At 37.8% G+C, this 14,993-nt stretch overlaps 2 protein-coding genes across 6 annotated transcripts in view; one reads left to right on the top strand and one right to left on the bottom strand.

Moving 5' to 3' along the window:
* LOC134541647 (uncharacterized) overlaps positions 1 to 14,993 on the top strand; it is a 280,099-nt gene that overhangs the window by 192,609 nt on the left and 72,497 nt on the right. For all 5 annotated transcript variants that reach the window (XM_063385232.1, XM_063385230.1, XM_063385228.1 and 2 more), the window contains exon 9: positions 2,015 to 2,288. In XM_063385232.1, the coding sequence (XP_063241302.1) occupies positions 2,015 to 2,288 (274 nt within the window). The remainder of the gene's footprint in view (positions 1 to 2,014; positions 2,289 to 14,993) is intronic.
* Positions 6,250 to 13,510, bottom strand: LOC134541649 (uncharacterized). The gene is made up of 2 exons (XM_063385233.1): positions 13,410 to 13,510; positions 6,250 to 8,887 (listed from the first exon to the last, which is right to left on the bottom strand). The coding sequence occupies exons 1-2, from the start codon at positions 13,439 to 13,441 to the stop codon at positions 7,369 to 7,371; spliced, it is 1,551 nt and encodes a 516-aa protein (XP_063241303.1). The 5' UTR covers positions 13,442 to 13,510; the 3' UTR covers positions 6,250 to 7,368.

The following is a 14,993-nucleotide window of genomic DNA, read 5'->3' as shown; positions in this document are numbered from 1 at the left end:
TATGTAGTAACGTTGTGGGCTCTTATGGCATCCCACACGCCAACCTGGAGTTCACACGTGGTCCAACGAAAAAAGACAAGTTCTATAACGTTGTAATTTATTGTAGGCTACACGATACAATTCCCGCTTTAGCGCGTTACATAAAAAACTATAAAATAGGTTGAAACTGTTGAGCCTTGCGGCGCGATCGGTTTATGGGCTGTCCGGCCACCACGTCGGTCGACGTCACAGTGTTAGGGTGTTTACAGATGTAATTATAATTTTATTCATTGTATTTATTAGATGCCAGATAAACTTATATATAAACTTATTCTTTTAATTTGTTTTTGCAAGGCAGTAACTATGAATATTTCTTTACAAAGAAAATATATTTATGTTTTGTTTTTCCAAAATTATGAAAATTTTCTTTGCAGTTTGTTGAATACATTTTGATAAGAAAGAAAAAAATATTTCATGGACTTCAGAGACTGTCTAGATATAATTTATTTTTCTCCTCTACATATTGTATAAATTGTTATAATTTACAAAATATGGTGTTAAATTGTTCATACAAGAGGAAGAACAAGACTCAAGACTTTGAGTTGGTAAGTCCAGAAGACTTTGTATTGACATCAACCGGGGCTGCACCCTTGAACCTGATCTGTCTTCACTTCCCCTTTCTTTTCCTGAGACTCATTCTTTCCGCGCTGTTAGTGTGATGAACATAGTCTGTGCTTATGCCCGGAAGAGGGAGTGCCTGTTGCCAGAAGAGGGAGTGCCTGTGCCCGGAAGAGGGAGTGAACGATGGCATTTAGACTCTGTGATTTGTTTCTTTCCACAGAATTGCTTTTATTTGTATCAAATCGTTTTGCAATGAGGCCATTTCCTAAACATTTTGACATATATTAATAACTGGTGTTATTATTAAGAGTTATTTTTATGTATTGCATGTGTATTAATTTTGCTGAATTTTGTTTTTATTATTCTCAAACGCAAGTGGCACGAATTTGAATACAGCAGACTCCGATAATCTAGTAATTCGGGACTTGCAGCTGCAGAATTATCAGGCAGTATCTCCTGCTAAGTTGTAGAGCTAATGCATCTGTAAGATAATGTTTGGTTGCAAATATTGTCCAGCAGAAACTTGAGGATAAATTTTTCAACAAACACAGGCCAACGACTTCCTAGTATACTGAAGAAATGAGATATGAAATGAGATACAGAAACAAGCAGCACGCTGATCATTTCCAAGCGATCCCTTATCGCGCTGAACACTTTAGACTAATCTCAAGCCGTTCAAGCAGGTACGGCTGCAACTTATGTGCGTACTATAAAAGCATTTTCGACCTTAACTAAAAATTATAGGTTTTCAGCTCAAGTACGCTTAGTTAGCTAAAGTCTTTAGAATCGTTGCAGATGTTGGACCATCTGGCATTCAAGACTGTAGTATGCTGGACTTTTGGAAGTTTACTGTACTTGTAATGGTTATCGTGAGAGGTCGCTAATGAGTCACCATTGTCCAGTATACAGCCAGTTCATCACTCAATGAGACAGGCAGCATGTACCCGGAGAATTCATTTGCCATCACTGGCTAATTAATTCCGTTTCCATTTCTAATCATCTATACCATTTTCTTATATATCTCCGGGGCTTACCTTGGCCAGCAGTTGTTTCACATAATTATTTTTATTATGTTTGGGGGTTTGAAGTCTACATGTGTGAAGTGTCGGCCATGGAGTGACTGATTTGAGGCTTTATACCCATTATCTAAAGAACTGTACAAGAGACGTGAAAGCCAAGTAATAAACTGTATTATCTGCAAGATGTTTCTTTCTGCTTTTTGCAAACAATTAACCTTGATGGGTGATACCAGGCAGGTGGGATGCCTTGAGATCCTATGGTGTAACAACCGTGTTAGCGTGTCTGGCGCTGAGAGCGGACCAGGTCAGGAGCAGGGTTGTGTCTCATTACGTTGCGACCGTGCAGAGAGCGTTTCGCCGGAGTCCTGTGCTCACTGCTGGCTGTGTCACTGCAGGGAGAGCGCGCACCAGCACATCCACCACCACCTATACCACTACCACCAGCCCGGCCGCATGCATCACTTCCACATCAGCATTGCGCCCGGCCCACGAGCGTTCCCCCAGATGCTGCCCCACGACCTGGTGCCCTTCCCCTTCCTGGCGCAACACATGAGCGCGCGCCTCGAGGACTACATGCGTGTCGTGGAGCAGCGACGCCTTGCGCAGTTGACACGCGGGGCATCGCACGACACCATTGAGCGCTGCACCTTCCCTCACAAGTACAAGCAGGTCAGTCACATGGCTAAATACCATCCATTGTGAAATTAGCTTTTTTTAATGCTACTTATTTAAAACTAATTATTTACTTTCTAATTGTTTGGAAACTAAATCTTTTTATGTACAAATACCCACAGATTACCCACTGTTTCAGTTTCAAACAAAAATTGGTAGTGCAATATGCTAGCATATATAAATTTGCAGGTTTGATATCTTACAATAATGCACAAAACATGTGGATTTTGTAAAGGGCTTATTTTGAACTTATTTAGGATACATGTGTACATAGAGACATGGCAATATCACGAAAAATGCTGCTCATGAAAACTTGTGTAGAGAACAATTACCACAATATCACCACATGTTTCAAGAGTAACATTTGGAGATCTCCTCTAGTCCTGCTGTGATTTACTTCACAATCATGCTAAAGCTAAATGCAAAATAATGCAGCCTTTTTTTGTTTTTATCTTATTAGCCATTCAAACACCTTTGCTCTGAAATGAGAAAATCTGTGGCAACTGGTTTGCGTACCGGGTTGTGTATGTGTATTAACTGAGGTAATGATATAAAAAAAAATTAATTATATAAACGCATGTGTCCCAGAAAAACTGCAAAGTTTAAATATTAGGTGAAAGTTTACGATACTGGGTTCTAATTGTGAAACAATATATATTATACAACAATTTTGTAAACTGTTAAAAACTTTGTAGCATTATAGGGCATTATACAGACATTATTTTTATAAATAAATAAAATTTTAAAATAATTAACCTGAAAATTAACATTTATTTATTAAATAAGCTATAATAGCATTTAAATTGGAATTTAGCAACAAAAAAAAAACTGGCAAATTAGAAACAAAAAAAAAAAAGCTTCTAAAGTGTAAATGAGCATCAACTAGCAAGACACAAATTTTTCTGGCACTTTGCAAATCAGATTAAAGTATATTAAAATTGATTTTTATTGTTTCTCAGAACTTTGTAAGTTTTATTAACACTTACGAAATTATTTTACCCAGTGCTATCAATATTTATTTATTTATTAAAGTAATTTACCAATTTAATGCATTTTAAGGTGACGGGCATAGTTATTAACAAAATTGCAAAACAAATTTAAGCTAGATTCTTTTTTTATTTTGTTTTTGCTGTGTTTTTAGTTGGTCTTTTTTTATTTCAAATAAGGGTGTGTGGCAATGTTCATGAGATGGCTCCATGAGTTAGTGTGAATGTCAGTTTTTTTAGTTAAAATTGAATACAAATTTCAAATTATTTGCAAATACAAATATTCAATTTGAATAGTAAGAATAATATTTGGAATCCCACCAAAAAAAATTAAAAAAAATATCATCTGAAAAATTACACAAATAATACTGAAGTGAAAGGTTGGTTAAGAGTGCGCGAGCAGCAAAATCAACGTTCGCGGCGGAGCAGATTCTGTAAATGTCATGACATAAAATGGATTTTGGTAAAATATTATTTACAGAGTAAGGATGGATCTTAAAAATGTTATTACTCAAAATTTCGGTACGCTTCTTATTTTATTAACTAATTATTCCTAAAAACTGCGAAGTTTAGTGGACGAATGCTAGTATAATTTGATTGGAAATTGGAAACAAAATAATAATATTTTACAACACATGTGTGCATGAGTTAGAAACAGCTGGATGCATTTAGAAGCAATACCAGCTGAAAAATCTGTTCCGCCGTAACCTTTGTAATCGGTAGACGAAGAACGAATTTTACACATCGTAGTTCACGCGTCCACACACAGATGTCGGGCACTCCGCACGCAGAGGTTCATTGCAGTAACACATAACAGATGTCACACATGTCTGAGGTCGTCACTACTTGTTTTGTTGTATCGCGCTACCACGAAGCCACATTTTTAAATTGAAATAGGTGGGAAACGCTGCAATTGGTGGCAATAAGACGCGTTTTAAAAAGAATAGTGACAAAGGAAACCTGCTTCTTTCTGCAAGGCGGAAAAATAAAAGTTAGGTAACTTATTTTTAAATTGATGATATTAGTTTGTTTTTGATTGCAAAATCTTTAAAACGATTGTATAACACTTTCCATGTATCTGAATATTTAAAATAACAGCAGCGCAGAGACTGTAGCATCCGAAACCGGCCGCAGCGTGGGAAGATAGCGCGGGAAAGGGCGGGCGGCGCGGCGTCGGGCTGGCGGGGCGGGCCAATGCGCATTCCACGTTCACACTAGAGGTGTAAAAGTAACGAAAAAAAGTGTACCCGTATGTATTCGTTACTATAACAATCAGTACTCGTTACTATCGAATCGTTACTTGTTACTTCTGATACCGCATAACATACAACGAATCAAGTATTGCGTACGCGTACAGTATGACGTCGTGTAAATATTAATAAACAGAATATATACAATTAACAATATTTGATAATTAACAGTTTTTGTTAACCAAGAAACAATTAAAACTCATTAGAGCGGCTTTATTATATTATCGCTTTTAAGATAATAATAAAAACGTGAAAATACGCGATAATAAAAAACAAAAACATACATATTTCTAATTTGTAAAAAATACTTTCTTACGTTGTTTCTGTTCCAATCTCAAACTTTGTCTACACACACAATACCTTTAATAAACAGTAAAAAAACTTAGACGACGAATTTCCAAATTATACTTTACTTAATAAACAAACATAGTTCTTTGTAACGTAAATTCATCGAATATGCGCGCACATGCGTGAAACACGAATAATGTGAGTAACGAAATGCAGCCGTGTGTAACGTTTCGTTACTCGTATATAGACAGCGCACCCGTTACTCAGTAACGAATACATACGGTTTGCTACAGCTCTAGTTCACACGCTACGGCCAGAGGTTTTTTCCCCCCTCTTTGCAGTAATAGTCGTTAATATTTAATTATAAGTTGTTTATAACGACAAAATACACACAAGTAATACCAAATATATTTAGTTCAAAAAGTTAAAGAAATAAAATGGTTTTAGGGGGGGGGGGGGGCAAATGGGCCAGCCCCGATTTTACAAAGGCAGCGATTTTACGAATGCCATCCTTGGAACCGTGAGCCAAGGGCGCCCATACCCATGAGCAGGGTAGTGCTGTGGCTGCCTCCCCCAGCTTTCAGGAAGAGGAAAAAATGTGTGGGTTTTTGAGGATTTTTGGCAAATTGTAATTTTTGACACTTATTGTCAATTTTTTAAGGTCTGCCCCCTCCCCTTACAAACTATTTTATAGTCTGGCCCCCCTACAAACTGCCATATGGGCGCCCTTGCCGTGAGCATAAATAAAATCATGGTTCTAGTATTATTAAAATGTGGAAACTAACAAGTTCTAGTGTTGTCACAAAAAACGAACTTGAACCCAAATTTGTTTGAAAAGAGAAGTTCATGGGAAGTCCATTTGCATTTAAGCAGACGAAACTACAGACAGAAGAGGAAAGTGTGTGTTTGTTGTACTGTTTCGTCTGTTGGAGCCTACAGACACACAGAAGACCTTTGTGGCCGGGGTACATTTTCTTGAGCAAGCTAATGCAACACACTGTGCTCGAGCAGTGTTGGACTCCATGAAAGAGTATGATGTACATTATGATTCGGTAGTGGAATTTGTAAGTGACAGTGCTCGGTATATGACAAAGTGCAGTACTTCTTTGCAAGTAGTTTTGGGTGATCAGATGCTGCATATTCAGTGCTGGGCACACAAATTGAACATTGTTGGCAGCATCTGCCCTAAAGTGTTGACTGAACTAAACTCTGCAATCAGCAAGATTAAGTCAGCATTCCTCAACACTAGGAAGAGGAAACATCTCTATTCAAATTTTTTGATGGAGAAGTATCCAAACGGAGAGAAAAATGTCACTCAGTTTCCCCTGCCCATCTAATCTTGACTCAGTGGAACAGTTGGTTTCAATCTGTGATATACTCTTCTGAGTATATTACAGACATGATTGAGTTTTTTACTTCCGAATATATTCAAGATTTGCCAAACGCAGGGATTGAATATTTCAATTCTTTGTCACAAGTGGATACAAAAAAAATTATAGTGCAAGCTAATTTTGTGAAAGAGCATCTTCAAAGTTTGATCAAAATGATTGAGCACTTGGAAGCATCCACATATGCCACAAGTCACACACTGGTCAACACACTGACACACTCTCTCTTCCGTCCGCTTCCTTCTGCCGGGGCAGAGCGCACTCTCTCCCCACCCTTTCTCGTGATTCGTCGTTTTCATTTACACACTCGTTTCATGTTCAGTCCAAGAATTCAGTCATTGTTGAACCTTGTGATGCGTAGTTTCCTCTGCAGTAAACAGTCTGTTTGAACCACCACACATAACTAACATTTGGTTAGCCAACTGACGTAGAATGCTTGTAAACCTTCGACAGGCATACTCATCGTTCGATACACAAGACATGAAACACTCTATTGAAACACTACTCATTATTCACCTTATGCTTATAATACAATTTAATACCAAAATTATAGTTATAGTATTTTTATATTTCTAATACTAACCCAAAATAACTAAAATAACTAGGTGCTTACGACACCTCCCTTGCGGGGGAAAAAGAAACAATTAAAGAAAATACAATTGTTTCTTTACACCTCTCTTAGTTTGAAATGGTACTTAGCCATCAACGACTAGTCTGAGTTCTCCGTAAACTGTTTCCTCTCAATTTGATCTTTTCCTCTAGCTGGCTTTCGTTAACGGAATGGACCAGCTCATTGCTTTCCCTAGGTCTATATGTGTTTACAATTGTTGGTTTAAAACATATGGTTTTACAATTACAGCAATCACCGTCCTTCACCTCTTGTAGCAATTACCGACAATAGTTTTACAACATCCACATTTTATACAACAATATATACATAAAATACAACTTAATGATATGATAATGATATAGGACATTACAGATACTCGTGAAATCACGTTTGTGTGTTTTATTTTCCATTCCTCTTCATTTATCATATGCTCTACTTCCTCTATTTTGTGACCGGCAATCTTCAAATCGTCTAACCGAGTTATTGTAGGTTTCAAATGTAAATTTGTTTTTAATTTCTCAAGTGTTACTTTATAGTTTGTTTCATCACAACAATCTATGTCAATATTTTGGGAATAACATCTTTTGTGCTAGTGTTAGTAGTTAACTCCAGTTGGGAGGATATAAAGATGTTGGTACTGTAACCTTTACATGCACTTATAAACTTAAGTTTGCCAGTGTCTTCAACTGTTGCGTCAAAAGGTCCAGTTTGATCGCAAACTATAGTAATTTTTTTTTTATCTGGCGCAATATATATCCATTCATTGTGCTGTAGCTGAATCCAAAGGGTCTGCTTTAGCTCTACTATTTTCTTAACACAATTGCTAGGTATAGGACCTGTAGTATACAATAATTTGGCTGCACAATCTTCCCGTTCATAAGTATTGATCAATGGAAAGGTTTGTCTACACACTCTAAGAGTTTTAGTTATTACTTTACACTTACTCAATTCATACTTGCTTATTTTTGCGTAGTACTGTTTTGAGTGTTCCATCATAATATAATCCGTTTCCGGATCTATGAAAACATATTTGTTTGTGGCAGTTTTCATTTTTACAGGCAATGGAATGATTCTATATATATCAAAAATTAAATGATCAGTTACTGGTAGTCTAATTACATAACATAAAATGTTCCTTTTGCTAAACACTTCCAGCTCCATCAGGTTAAGAAGGGAACTATCTTTGATTGTTCCTTCTGGTAATGGGAGATTAAATTCTCGAGAATGAGTAGATTGAAATGCATTGAAATATTCAACGATTTTTTGTGGTGTTATAATATGGGGGTTTAAAATCCCTTTAAATGCATTTATTATGGAATTCAAAATAGATTCACATTGAAATGAAAGGGTTTCAATTTCTTGATTTAATAGAGTCAAATGCTCGTTTACTCGTATTCGTAGGTTATGATGAGATAAAGCGTCGATTACATTCGAGTTTATGCGGTTTATCTCATCTGTAAGTTTTACTAGTTGGTCAGCTAACATTTGCTGATTCTCATTTAAGTCTTTAACAGTTCGGTTCATGGTTTGCAAGGTCGATTTTACAATAAAAATTTGTTTCTTACTCAGCTTAAGAAAGTCTAATTGTTCGCTCTCAAGTTTCGTAATTTTATTATTATAAAATTCTGCATCTTCTTCGTCTAGCGTACCAAAAATCACTTTACTCAATTGCCCTATTAGGTTAAATGGAAAGAAACTTCTTTTTACTCTAGGACTAACATGGTCTTTGGTTATACCTCCTATTATTTCTATGGTGCGCGCAGTGGCGTCTAACCTGTTTGATAATTTTGTTATAGTATTAAAACATAGAGTTTTACCCTTATACACCGGAATTTCCTTATTACATAATTCATTTACAACACTTACATATCGTCTTATCGTATTATAATTATTTTCAGGCTGACTTAAATTTAAATAGGAGATTAATCTCCATTCAGTATTATACAATCGTCCATTGCCGTTATGTTCGTAGTACAGTCCCGAAGTTTTTTCAATTTTAGTGATTTGAATGTCTAGTCTTGATGACACTCCACTCACATGTTCAGGGTTCAGCAACAGGGTAAAAATGAGTTGACTGTAACATACCAATTAAAAGTACGGCTTTAACCTGTTTGCATGTACCTTTACAAGCTTCTTACGTTTGGTAAGGATGGTTATATTTACTCCTTCTACTTTTACAACATTATAGGGGCCTACATATTGGCTGGACAGTTTCTTGGACCTACCCCTTCTGACAGTCTCATCATACAGAAGGACTTGATCACCAATATGAAAAATGTGCTGGTTCACATGTTGATCATAATTCCTTTTATTTATTTCTTTAGAGATGATTAAATGTTTTTTTGCTAATTTGAAAGTCTCTTGCAAATTTGTTTTTAAGGTTTTGACATAATTCTCATAATTATAATTCTTTTCTATAAAGTCCTTCTGTAGGATGCCAGGAATATTAGGTAATGTACCAAATAATAATTCATGGGGTGTAAATCCCGTGGACCTATGAGGCATAGTGTTATGGACAAAAGTGGCATAATTTATCCATTCGTCCCAATGAAGTTGGTTGGTGGCGATGAAGTGTCTTAAAAATTCAGTGAGGGAACGGTGCCATCTCTCTAGACTCCCATTAGATTGAGGGTGATAGGCAGTTGTTTTGATTTTGGCAATTTTTAACAATTTACACACCTTCTTAAACAGATCACTTGTAAAATTGCTTCCTTGATCTGAGATTATCACTTGTGGTATACCAAATCTTAGTATTATTTCGTTCACAAAAGCTCGCGCCACCGATTCGGCTGTTTGGTCGCAAAGGGGTATGGCTACCGTATACTTGGATAATAGATCTTGAAACGTTAGTAAATATTTATGATTATTGGCAGTCTCAACTAGTGGTCCCACAATGTCGAGAGCACATTTTTCCCATACTACATTAGGCGTGTCCGTAATTTCAAGCGGCATTTTTATGTAAGGTCGCGTTAATTTATTCCTTTGGCAAGAGTCACACCTTCTAATATAGGTTTCTATGTCTGTTTTCATCCCGTTCCACTTATAATATTTTTTTATTCGGTCGTATGTTCGGGCGATCCCTTGATGGCCTCCTATCTGTGTGTTGTGAATTTCCTTAATAATTTCCCGTTTCCTTTCCGTGGATAATTCACCCTCTCGCTTCTCAGTGTTATCCTCTACAGAGTGAGATTCGTCTGTTGTCAATTCCTCCATTTCTTTTACTTCGCAAAGCCTACTCAGCGCATCGGCATGCATGATAGTTTTACCGGCTCTGTGTTTAATCTCATATGAATATTCTTCCAATTTTAACCGCCATCTTAACAACCTGGAACTAGGGTCTTTTACGTTAAAAACATATTGTAGAGGTTTATGGTCGGTTATCACCATGAAATGGCGACCTAATAGATAGGGCCTGAAATATTTTACAGCCCACACTATCGCTAACATTTTGCGCTCAGTCGTCGAGTAATTGACCTCCGCCTTATTCAACGTACGGCTGGCATAGGCGACGGTCTTGTCCTTACCTACTTCTCCTTGGGACAAAATGGCTCCTATAGCTAGTTTGCTAGCGTCTGTCGTCACGATAAACGGTTTATTAAAATCCGGATACTGTAAAATTGGTTCTGAGGTCAGGATTTCTTTTAGGGTGTTAAATGCAGTTTCCTGTTCATCTCCCCAGATAAAGGGAACGTCACTTTTTACAAGGTTGTAGAGGGGATTTGCAATTTTGCTGAAGTTCGGTATAAATCTTCGGTAATACGAGGCTAATCCGCAAAACATTTTGATGTCTTTAGCGTTCTTTGGTCTAGGGTATCCCTGTACTTTGATCACTTTCTCCGGATCTGGTTTCACGCCATCGTCGCTAATCATGTGTCCTAAAAACGTTACCTCCGTGCGTAAAAACTCGCATTTATCAGGTTGTAGCTTAAGGTTATGCTCTCTCATTCTAGTGAAAACCTCTCTTAACCGGTCGTTATGTATCTCTACTGATTGGCCATGTATTATGATATCATCTAAGTAAACAAGACATTTAATTCCATTTAGTCCTGACAAAACAGTGTTCATTAATCTCGTAAAGGTCGCAGGAGCTCCCTTTAACCCAAACATCATTCTGCACATCTCATAGTGACCCGTCGGGGTACTAAATGCGGTTTTGGGTTGATCTTCCTGTTTCATCCTTACCAGCAAATAACCACTAGCCAAATCTAGGGTCAAGAAATATTTTGCTTATCCTAATTGATCTAATATTTCTGTAATATTCGGCATCTGATACACCGAGTCCACTGACACAAGATTCAGTTTTCTAAAATCTACAACGACCCTCCATTTCTGTTGATTGGAAGCGTCTCGTTTTTTTGGAATCACTAATATAGGCGAGTTCGAAGGGCTCAGACTGGGTTTGATAATACCCTGTTCTAACATCTGTGTCTCTTGTTTTTTAATTTCCTCCTTGTGAATTTCCGGAATACGATATGGTTTTACATTAATGGGCCTCGTCTCAGCACCTGTAGGGATACTATGTTCAATGGTTGGAGTACATGTGAGTGTATCACCGGGCAAGTGAAAAATGTCTACAAACTCTTTGCATAATTTTATCAATTGCTTTTTTTCTGTGTCGTGTAGATGGTCTACCCTTAACATCGATGCCAATTTCTCTTTCCTTTCCCTATCGGAATTTTGAATACTCAACAATTTCGCTGTAGAGGGTATTTCCTCTAATTCAACGACGGGCATATCTACTTCTTCTTCGTGTCCGTTAGTATTTAATATAGAACATAAACATTTGCCATTTATCACTTCCGTCAATCCATCTCCTAGATAAACTCCCTTTTCTATTTCTCGTTTTTCTACTAGTCCTAATCCTTCGTTGCTAGCATTTAATTGCACTATTTTTTCGCACCTAGCTGTTACATGAATTCTCATATTTTTGACAGCATGATCTTCTTCACAAAAGGGGATTTGCTCCTTGTTGATTATCAGTCTATTATATTTGAAATCAACAACAGATTTAGTAAAACTTAGAAAATCTTTGCCCAAAATACATGCATGAGGACAGGATTTTGTAATGTGACATTTATTTCTTACTGTGGAAGATGGTAAACAAAAATTTAAATTAACAGTCCCTTTTGTAGCCATTACATTGGTGGCTAAACCGCGAATCTTAGTCTTCTCCTTTTTATCACTGACCGATAGGATACTCTTATTTAGAACATTCTCTCTGATTAGTGTTATGTCGGACCCTGTGTCTATAAGGCAGTCTACTGCTTCACGTATTTCGTCTAGCTGTAAAGAAACTAAACTACTCTTGGTACAGATAGCATCATCATTACTTTGTTCATACTCTATTCTAGATTTTCTAATGCAGCTGTCTGTGTTCGGCTCCTTAGGGTGCATATACCGCTGCTCGTAATGCCCCCCCTTTTAGTTTCCCGTGTTTTCCCTATGTTTCCATAATCGCGATTCGGTATAGGAAGGTCTATCCTCTGGCCCTCCTTTATTAATATATCCTAATTCCTTGTGATTTCTTTGGTCATACCTGTACTGATTTGGGTAATCATTTCCTTTGGCAAAATTGGTATTGTTGTATTTTCCGTGTTTGTTAAAGCAGTTTCGGGCATAATGTCCCGGTTTACCGCACTCAAAGCATGTGGAGTTTCCCCTGTTTCTCTCCTCTTTGTGGGGATGAAAAGTCTTTCTGTCATCTCTTTGTTTACGTCGACAATTCACGTCTGTGTGTCCTGTAGTGTTACAATTTTTACAAAATAGCTCTCCTACGTGTACATATTTTTTCCATCCTTTATTTTTATCGGGTTTTCGTAAGAAACATTTTTCTAGTGTGTGTCCGCCTTTTCCGCAATTCGAATAACTGGGCCTTCTTGTTACCGTATCTCCTACTTTTAACATTGGGGGTCTAATTCTCTCCTTAAGAGACAAAATATTCGACTCCTCCTCTAGTGCCGATTCTACAGCTAACCCTAGAGTCTCAATTTGAGCGCCCTTGCTCCGAATAACTGTTTGAATTCTTTCATCAGATAACCCTTGTACGAAGCAGGCTCTAGCCAAATGTTGTATTTAGGCCATTGCCCTGTTTTCTTGCGGGCGGGTGCATACCTTTAAGGCTGCCTCTTTAAGTTCAGTTACCATTGTATCGACTCGGCTACCCCAGTTTACAACAGGCTCATGTGATCCCTGTCGAGCATTAAATAACCGACAAGCGTAGAAATCTAAAGTTCTGCGAACCGCATAATTCTCCTCTAAAATTTCTTTTACCTCTTCCCAAGTATCAGTGTTTTCGCGGACTAAAATTTTGGCTTTCGCGTCCCCAACTATTTTTGATTTTACGAACTTTAACAGCACTCTATGATGTTCTGGGTTCACTAGTTCAACAGCCGTGTCAACATTATCGCAAAATTCTTTGAGTTTGTTTTTTGTACCATCAAATGGTTTATTTATTACTTTAACGCCTCTGTTACGGAAATAAAAACTTCCCCAGTTTCACTTTCCTCGTTACTGTCAGCCATAATTGTGGAGTAAACGTAACCCTCCTATTAATACCAAACTGTAGGTATCATGCTTAACGTATTAGCCGTACTGACCTTATTATAATAAATTTCGTGAGGGTACCCATGGCCCTCAGCACTTCACACGTAGCTCCGGTTGGTCGTCCCTCGCGCTGCCGTCTGCAGCTGTCGCCTCTTCCCTACTGCGGGGCTATCTTCGGCTGGCGGCGTCCGCTGTTCCTATCTTCTATGTCAACATCCTCTTGGACTCTTGGAGTATGACGAGTGGGGCTTTACGTCATCTTCGTTGTTGATGTTGTTTGGATACGTTCTTGGCTTTTCCTCGCTGATTATCAGTAGTCCAGTCGCTGCCTCGCGGAAGTTGATATCTTCTTCAAACACTCTGACTCGCCGTCGCTCCTGGGATGCGGTGCTCTAATACCAGTGACGGACGATTTTCCCTTCTCTCTTATTCTTTCGTAGATTTGTATCTGGCTGTCCTTACGCAGTATTCACTCACAGAAACCCCACATCTGACACCATAATGTCGTGACCGAGCGGCTGGTTCCTTATAGGTGAGGCTATGTGGGGCAGCGGAGCGATCAAAAGCAATAACTTACTACTGCAGACAGGACAACTCTTATTATTATTCTTCATTCTTGGCTCGTTACAAGTATTAAACTCTACAAAGCTTTTACATCCACTTCTTGATACATAGAAATTACAAGTACAAACTTAAGATTCTACAAATCTGTTCCTTCTGACAAAGCTCTCAGTCCCCATCCTAGGACCTCCTCCTCGGGAGTCTCCTGACACACTCTCTCTTCCGTCCGCTTCCTTCTGCCGGGGCAGAGCGCACTCTCTCCCCACCCTTTCTCGTGATTCGTCGTTTTCATTTACACACTCGTTTCATGTTCAGTCCAAGGATTCGGTCATTGTTGAACCTTGTGATGCGTAGTTTCCTCTGCAGTAAACAGTCTGTTTGAACCACCACACATAACTAACATTCGGTTAGCCAACTGACGTAGAATGTTTGTAAACCTTCGACAGGCATACTCATCGTTCGATATACAAGACATGAAACACTCTATTGAAACATTACTCATTATTCACCTTATGCTTATAATACAATTTAATACCAGAATTATAGTTATAGTATTTTTATATTTCTAATACTAACCCAAAATAACTAAAATAACTAGGTGCTTACGACAACGTGTATGGACATTGCTCGAAGTTACACACGAATGAAAGACTTGGTTAAAGAAAATCACGAGAAAAACACATGACTTCCCCGAGTTCGCATCTGCTTCTCTAAAATGTATCTGGATTCCATGCTCCAATGTAGATAGCGAGAGATTTTTTTCATCATACAATACAGTTGTTACAGACAGGAGGCATAATCTGTTGGACAAAAATGCAGAACTAATGACGACACTGGCATTTGAGCAACATGAATGATGAATGAATTGTTAAAAAGTTGCATTTCTCTGTTTTTTTGTAGCAACTGTTTCTTGCGGAAAAAATTCCATTTTGTAAGTTATTGTCTTAATTATTGGTTTTATATATACTGATAATTTGCAGTTTATATTATATACCGTATTTACTCGCGTAAAGGCTCCAAAAAAGGGGAGGGGGCCTATACGTGAATTTGGAGGAAAAAATAGATTTTTCTTTTCA

The sequence above is a fragment of the Bacillus rossius genome (genome assembly GCF_032445375.1).
Source record: "Bacillus rossius redtenbacheri isolate Brsri chromosome 4 unlocalized genomic scaffold, Brsri_v3 Brsri_v3_scf4_1, whole genome shotgun sequence".
NCBI classification, from domain to species: Eukaryota; Metazoa; Arthropoda; class Insecta; order Phasmatodea; family Bacillidae; genus Bacillus; species Bacillus rossius.
The sequence above is the reverse complement of the archived record's forward strand: the minus strand, read 5'-3'. Positions and strand labels throughout refer to the sequence as shown.